We start from the raw sequence: 8,517 nt of genomic DNA on the forward strand, positions 1-8,517 counted from the left end.
GATGTACTCAAAAGCTGGCCTTGAATGTTCTGCTCTGTAGGAGCTCCTCTGGATGTGACCCACACTCATCTCTTGTGTTTGCATGGCAGCTATCAATGTAGGGACAGGGCATAATGTGAGAGCGCTCTGCCTAAGCAATCAGCCTCCATTTGCTGTCTTGTTTCCTAGTCCATGTGTCAAATTACTGACTTGCTGAGAGGCTGGATGTAGTTTCCTCCGTATTTTTCCAGGCAAATATTAGTTGTAGCCAGAAGAGTTTGTGCAGCAAGGTACTGTGTCCTACTTCCCTGCTCGTTTGTGAGACCTACCTGTCTGCAAAAGTCTCGCTCCGAGATGCTCCCTGAAATAAAGTTGGGAGCAGGTATTTTTTTACTTCAGTTTTTCTTTAGAATCTAAAGAGAGAGCAAAATCAAGTAGTGCATGGCTGGTTTTTTTCTGTTTTAATATAAAATAAGTATTTCCCAACATCTTTTTAAACTAGGAGAAAAATCATTCCCAGAATCGTTCCTTTAGAAAAGGCTTCTAAGTTTTAAATTCCACAAAATGGAAAAAAATCTAGCCATTAGCTATAGCAGCTGTTTCACAAACTTCTTAGGTAAACCAGGTGCATCCAAACTATCATATATTTTCTATCCAACCTTCATAAATAAGAGAGGCTTAGTAAGACTTACAAAGTATGTGCAATGCTGTAGAGTCAGGTACAGCAGTAACAGGCAGGAGATCACAGTTGGGTTTAAGCCAGACTGAAATGAGGTGTAGCTTAACAGTGGCTGATTTTCCATGTTGATGAATGAGTGATAACCAATGCCTTGTTTTCCTTGCAGTGGATGAAAAAAAGAAGTCTTGATGGGCTCCTGAGAATTGTATTCAGTGCTCCTTGGCCAGCATGGAGATTCCTAGAAGAATCTAAAGGAGAGAAATCTTTTCCTCTTCCTCAGGTTAACACACGCTTTAAGAATCAGGAAAATGTACAGTCTAGCTCCCTGCTGTGTGTGTAGATCTGGAAGGAGTGGAGACTTCAAACCACTGGTACAGAGTTCACAAACTTGGTGAAGTTTGTCAATAATAAGTCCTAAACATAATCAGAAGTTCTGTTGCTGATCCTGGTTTTTGTCAGGAAGATACACATTTCCTTTTAACCAGAGCTGGGTTTTCCATGTGAGCAAGGTCATTTCTTCTGAGGATTGGTGACTCTTCGGAGACCTCTCAATCGACTAAGCAGTTCCGTAATGAAGTCCTGCAATAAGAGTTGTTTGCAGAAGGATATCGTATTAATTCCAGCACTCACCAGCCCAAAGTGTTTTGTGGCATTGCCATCATTCCCACATTCACCCTCACATTGAGCAGAAACCAGAATTTTGACATACATTGAGCAAATCTATCTTTTAGCTTAGGAAAGGAGACCTTGTGATGGATGAGAAGGGTCTAAAAGCTCCTTCCCTTTCCCTGTCTCCCTTTGGAACAGCCATGCTTACTTTCTCCTCAGGAGCTAGCCTGACCCTCTTTATCCCAGATACCTGCTTTTCCCACCATGAGATGACCTCAGGATGCTGTTGTTCTCTTTTAGGTTCCACTGCTTCCTGTTGCCACCATAACCTCCTGCCCACTTCTGCTGCCCTCCCAATCTAGGGCAAAGCAAGCTGTCCCTCTTGTTGAACCAGTAGAGCTCCATGTTGTGAATTGCAAACCATCCTGGAGCTGTGCCAGTTCTACAAGGAAGTGGCTGGCAGAGAAGAGGTGGAGCAAAACATGTAGGACTAATGATAATGTTGAGCAGAGTTTGAGGACAGGCAGAGCAGATAGATGAGCAGTTAATGGAGACAAACCCTGACTACTTTGCTGACACAGCCAAGGACTATGAACTGAACTGGCCTATCTGGTTATTCCAAGCAGAAGGCAATGTGACTGGTGCAAACTTTACCCCCTGCATGGCAAGTAACATCACCATAAAGAGGTGTGCAGCCTTTCTTACCCAAAGACATCGCTACCTGTTCCTGTAATTAGGCAGGGTCACTGGAAGTATTGCAGCTTGTTACCATTTGTGCTGTGTGGAAGCCCAGCGTCCTCACTTGGGTGATCAGAGGTTGCCACAACATGCTCTGGAAGTAAATGCCTAGGATCATACCCTTCTTTTCAGTCAGTCCTTTCAGTTTCTTGTCTGCCTTCTGCAGTTAAACTGCTCTTTCAAGGAGATTGGATTCAAGATCCCCAGGGTGAAAGTATGTGTTTTTGCCAATGGGGCAGCAGTATCTGTATTCAGCAGGTAGTGTGCTGCCCACAAGACACTTTCATGGCTTCTGACTTAACAGAACAAACTCTCTTCAGTTACTGCTCTGGGAATGTGAGATTCTTGCCTCAGATCTGACATTCAGACACTCTGAAAACTATTTCATATTGCCAGCTTTGCTGAAACCCCCACTAGGAGAGCATCTGTGATGATTACTACAGGCCAGTTTAATTTCAGTGATACTAATATTGATTCAATGATTGAATTTCAGTCATGCATTGATCTCATTTTCTGTATGTTCAGCACTGCACAGCCACATTGGCTCAACAACACGTGTGGTCTGTTGGATGATGTGCAAGCAGAATGTTCACATGCAGTGCATGTGGCTGAAGCAGTGATGGGGACCACATTTTGCACAGGTGTGCAGTGCAGCAAAGGCAATCCCTGTGTGGTGCATGCACACAGTATTGCCTCCAATTGTGGGGACATTGTGGGATTTAACTGTCTAATTCAAATAAAAACTTGCAAAGTTTTGTGGGGGAAAAAAATCCATGTGTAAAACTAACCTACATGGCTACTGCTCAGCAGTTATCAGCCCAGTCCAACCTAAGGACCATTCTACATCCTTGTCACTCATAACCCTAGAGTGTGTTAAGCTAAGAATGCCTTCAGTTAAGAGTGTAAAAAATGGTTATGTGAGCTGTGTCATTGTCAATGGCTTTTCTACACTGAGGATCAAATAGCAGCTCAGACTGATCATCTTAGGATGTTCAAAACATGGAAAGAACTTCTCTGATTGTAAAGCATAATTTCTTACTTGCTCTAGTGCTCTGCCTTCAGCTCATTCATCTGCATTCATGTGTAATTTTACAATCACAGAATAAAGTGGCAAACGCTTCCCATTATGATTAAACAAATCTGCAGCATGGTAGTGTCTTGGCTACTCAGCCAAGCAGCAGCAAAGACACTATAACAGAATAGTGTAACGTGTATACATGTAAATTTATATGGTCCTTCACTCACCTCTGTGGGGCTGGAGCACTCATGGAGGATTTCCTAAAAAAACAAGGAGTCATCATTTTAGTATTTTATGAGTTGATCTAAGTCTCCCCTCCCTTCAGAAAGGAAGGCACAAGAAAGCATCTTGCAACACTACAAACACCTCTACCCCACATGCCACTAGTATTTATGAAGAGAATTTCACTAGCATAAATCACCAAGACCCTCTATCTGACCTGTAGTTTTATTTTCTGTTCTTCATTAGGGACCTCCAGGAGATCTTCAAGATCAATTTGTGGTTCAGGAGCTGCTGCCTCTGTTTCCTCCCTTAGCTAAAAAGGAAAAATCCACCAGAGTTAATTAACCTTCAAGAACTCTAGAGGCCATCTTTAAAGAACTAAGCAGCTGAGTACAATAAAACCATGCTGCAAAGTTGAGGTCAAGATATAAATCATCTCAAAAAAGGGAGGTTCTTGTAATGAGGGCATGGATTCCAGCCCCTTTGTAGTGTCTGCTACAGCCACACATCCTGATGTACCCATTCTTCATCTTTTCCAACCACTACACTGCTCAGGGATCATCACCCGTCATTGGAAGACCATTTCAAGGATATCAAACTGCAGTGCCACATATAATACCCTGTGACACCCTTCCTCTATGAAGAGTTCACCAAACAGAACTCCAATAGGCTTAATCTTAGAGATGCATAAATAATAGGAGGAGATTTTAGGTTTTATGATAATTACACTCACCTACTTTGTATTTATACTAAGGCTTTTGGCAGCAATGGAGAGAAAATGATTCTGTTGAAAAACCTAACAAGATTTTGCCAGCTTTCCCTAATAGATATGAGAGGGATATAATAGTCTCCTTTAATGTAAGAGGGACTCCAAGTTTTGGTGACTGGAGTGATAATCTTGTACTGCATGGGGCTGTTAGTTGGAAACATTTGTTCACTGGATCACAAACACATTTTAGCTTCACAAATCTCTCTAAGCCTGTGTTTTTCCAGTGTATTTGCAAAATTAATCTTTCACTACAAAACACTAGTGATATTTTGGCATAGTAATCAGTAGAATAAGGATACTTGGTGAACAGCACAGTTCCTGATTGCCAGGTTGTGGCATTTATGGATGTGTATGTAAAACATTAAACAATAATGGCAATACTTACAGGAATAAAAGAAACTTTTCCTGGGTACTGATACCAAGTCAGTCACTGATACCAAGCCAGAGAGAAAGTAGAAAGCCCTCGTTTAGCTTTGATATGCAGCTCACTTAAGAATAAATAATAAACCAGAATGAAATATATTGCACTGTGACTCACACAGTATTTCTTTTTAAAAGTAATAGTTTTCATGTGACCTTTTAGAAAACAGGTGTTGATCCAGTCTGACTTTGGTTAAGAAGCTAGTAGGCTGGGAGGGTGCGATAGGGTAGGAAGTTCCTGTGGTTTTAGTCCTAGTGTGGATGCTCTTCTGAATTCCATATGCAAGGAATCATCTTGAAAATCAGTCTTAGTTTTGCTGCTAAAAAACCTTGTGACAGTAAACATCATAGCATTCCCTGTATCAAGGGAATGTATCAAGAGGTGATGTTTGAGCTAACCTTGCTGTCATTTGAATCTCTGGAAGACACCCAGGAACTTTGCACTGCCAAGGGCAGGTGGAGCAAAGTAAGAGGTAACAAGACAATTGTAATGGAAGTTGATGGATACAAGGAAGCCCAAAGAAGTAGGACAACTAAATAGTCTTGTCACCATGCGCAGAGGAGAGCAGGATGACCTGCTGGACATCTCTGTGATTACAAATAATTTACTGTGGCACATGTGTGTATATGCAGAGATCCTGCTAACAGTCTCTGACCTTGCACAGCATTATGTTATGTAGTTCCTTGTAGCAAATCTCTTATGCTGGCCTGAATACATCAGGAAGCAGGGAAATCTGTTGTGCTGAAAAGATACTAGCAAGGGCAATCCACTGGCAATCTGTTCCTGTAAGGGCATGGTTGGGTTTCTCACTTGTGCCTGCTGGGATTTTGCAGTAGGAAAAAGAAACCCTTTTGGACAGCTACTCTGGTGGCAGTAAACGGCTCTTAATTCTCTGGAAAACAGAAGTGATAACATAAACTGACTTGTTTTTCTGACACCTTTGCAGGTGTAAAGGTCTATCTCTGTACACTTCAGCAAGTAAGAGTAGCACATGGACAACCCCATCTTGGGTCATGTTACTGGTCATACCAAGTGCTTCTTGTCTGTCTCAGAAAAAAAAGTGACAAAAATTTAACTCTTTAAAACTGCAGTAATTCTCCAAAGGGCAAGATATTCTGTTACTCAAAGCAGCAGCCATTCTCCTTGCTCATCTCAACAGCCAGGAAAAGGACTCTGAATTGAGCTACCAACTCCAGGGACAGTCCCTTAAATGCCAGTGCTGGCATGGTTGGGAAGCAATAGTGTCGCTGCCACTCTTTTGAACAGCCTTCACTCACCAGGACTACCACGCTAGCACTTTGCAGACACACTGAATTTTGCCTTTCTGACTGGGTCTGCTGATAACTTCTGCTCCCATGTGCACTGTATAATGTTTCACAATGCATTATCAAGAGGCCTAAGATACAGCTGGGAAATTCTTATTATTATATTATTATTATTCTTATGATAGTAAGAAATTCTATCATTTCAATAAGCCATAGAAAACAACTGGAAATTCACAACTAACTTGAAGAGATTAGCAATTTTTACTGAGCAAGCTATGTTTGGGAAATCTAAACCAGTTAGTTAACAGAACAGAAGCAGTAATATTTTCAGAGAAACCATGCATTTGCAGCAGAAGGAAGGACCTTTTTCTCATTATTTGTTTTCTGCCTGTTCTTTGCATAGGGGCATGAATTAAAACAGAAATGAACTATTTTTATCTCCCAACATGGCATGAGAATCTGGCACATTCTCACAGAAATATCAGATACACAGTCACACAGGAAGTCACACAGAAAATTATTATAATAATGATTATAATAATAAAAACAACAGCAACAACAATAATAAGGAGAGACTTAGAAGCAGTTCCTGAGGTCTGGGTCTTCAGCTGTGAAGGTGACATAATTCTGTAGCTCTCGGGCCCAGAAAATCAGCCTGGGCAGTCAAAAATTTCTGTGTACCATCATGGCAAGTAGCACGAAACCCACCATTCATGACCTGTTCTGACATATCCACTTCAGTGTTGATTGCAATTTGAAACTGCTGATGCTCAGAGCGGAAGACTCTAAACAATCATCAGCTCTTATTTCCTTGTATCACAAAAGTGTGCTTAACACTGCACTGGAGTGCAAATACAGAATAGAGAACAGAAAGGGCCTGGCAGTTCATTTAGTCCATCCCCATCCAGGACATAAATAAGCAGTTTTACACAATTTGTTAAACCCATCTGTGTCATCTGTTGAAAATGGAGATTCTCTGTGAGTCAAGAAAGCTGTGTTCTCTTACTGTATCAGCCACTGCCCTAGAGAGAAAAGCAAAATCCTTAATCAAGCCATTTAAATGTGTTTAAGATCATGATGTACAATGGGGGAAAGCCTTTCATCTTTTACTGTACCACACTCCAAAGGATTATCTCAAACACAGAAGAACACTATTGCTTCTGAAAGCACCCAGTATAACTGTCATGCGTCTAAGGACAATATATGAATAGAAGCGATAGTAGAGGGTTAAAATTTCAATGTCACTAACCCAGTGAAAAAATGCAGCAGCTGAAGCAAAATCCTGTACCATTCAAATGCTATAGGCACTCCTGGATCTTTCCTACTGGAACAGCTCTTAGGCAGGCAGGAAGAATTTGGGAGGGACTGTTCCTGGTGCAAAGGGAAGCTCAGCAAGGAAGACAGCTCTGGGGATTGGTGAAGATGGAGGCGTAAGACCTCTACATTTGAGCAAAGAGTTTTTTCCCAATCTTCCCTGTTGCCAGTACTGTGTCCAGACTCTGCAGTTATGGATACAGCACATTCCGAAGTGTATTATTCAAACAGCAGGTAGAGCCTCACTGTTGTGTCCAGAAGGAACAGGGCTACACTGGCCACTCTAACCCAGCTAGCTTGGATAGTGCTCACTGCAAAGCCACTCACCACATGGAATTCAGCAAGAAGAATCACCCTGGGTTTATACATCTCCCTAGGTTGTGCTACTCATGCTGAGCGATAGTTACACCCCCCCAGTGGGTGCAACTCCAAGCAGTTCAAAGCCAGTTGGATTGCATCAGTGCAAGCTTCCCTGCCTGCCAACACACCAGTCAGATGCTGCCGAGGGAGCATAGAGATACCTGCTGGAAGTTGAAGACAAGGAACTATTTCCAGTGAAGCAGAGCAAGCAAACCTCTGTGCCAGCACACAGGGCTCTAGACCCATTCACCTGACAAGCAAGCGGTTCCTGTGCCCCAGCTACTCACCCGGCACTGGTACAGCTCCTGCAGCTGGGCGTTGATCCATTCCTCCAGGTCTAGCCAGCGCTGTAGGTCTTTGCGGTTGTACTTTATGGTCAGCTTGCCCAGTTTCCTGTGTGATGATTCCTCCCCAGGTTTCTCTGGTGTCTGGAAAGTCACCCGGGGCAATGCACTGGAGTTGCTGGCCATCCTCACCGCCTCCTCCTCTGACAGCAGGAACCCACCTTCCTCTGGGCTCCCTCACACCTTTTCTCTGTCTCCTTTAACCAAAGCCTCTCTGCAGGCAGTGCCTCCCAGCACAAGCTAGTTACAGGCACCACAGGTGGGAGGCATTGGTGATCCTAGGGAGAGAGTTAGGGGTGGCCACAGGGCTGGGGCAGCAGCTGGGCTCTGCAGGCTGAGTTACTGCCGCAGACTCTTGGGTTTCACCATCAGATGTGCTGACAGGAGCAGGGAGGTAGGCAGAGTTGTTGTAATAACATCTGTTGTTAAAAGAAGCCAAGTGAACCAGGGAATTGATGAACCATGTTTGTTAATATTTAACACAAGTCAGGTCCAAGAGGTGGGGAAGAAGGAGGTTTTAAATTACTGTTTTCCTACAGGCATAACTTACATGCATGTGCAATTCCAGAGGGTTGATCCATACATAATGTATTGAATCCTACTGCAGTTCATACTCAGTAAACTGTCTGCAGCTACAGGGTTTGGCTCCCTTTGAGATGGTATATTTGGCATTTTCCAGCCAAAGCACTGGACCCAGCACAGATAAGAAGTGGTCTGGAATCAGGCAGCTCATTCATTATTTTACAGTAGTAGGTCAGGAAATGACACTGCAACCCAAAGCTGGGCTCAGAAGTTCCAT

At 42.9% G+C, this 8,517-nt stretch overlaps 1 protein-coding gene across 1 annotated transcript; it reads right to left on the minus strand.

Annotated features, from left to right (window-relative positions):
- Positions 1–1,168: 1,168 nt before the first annotated feature.
- PPP1R14D (protein phosphatase 1 regulatory inhibitor subunit 14D) lies at positions 1,169–7,844 on the minus strand. The gene is made up of 4 exons (XM_041399525.1): positions 7,662–7,844; positions 3,463–3,558; positions 3,251–3,283; positions 1,169–1,237 (listed from the first exon to the last, which is right to left on the minus strand). Exons 1-4 carry the CDS (start codon positions 7,842–7,844, stop codon positions 1,169–1,171), a joined length of 381 nt encoding a protein of 126 aa, XP_041255459.1.
- Between the last annotated feature and the right edge of the window lie 673 nt (positions 7,845–8,517).

This window comes from Onychostruthus taczanowskii, unplaced genomic scaffold (assembly GCF_017590055.1).
Source record: "Onychostruthus taczanowskii isolate IOZ18803 unplaced genomic scaffold, ASM1759005v1 scaffold1, whole genome shotgun sequence".
Taxonomy (NCBI): Eukaryota; Metazoa; Chordata; class Aves; order Passeriformes; family Passeridae; genus Onychostruthus; species Onychostruthus taczanowskii.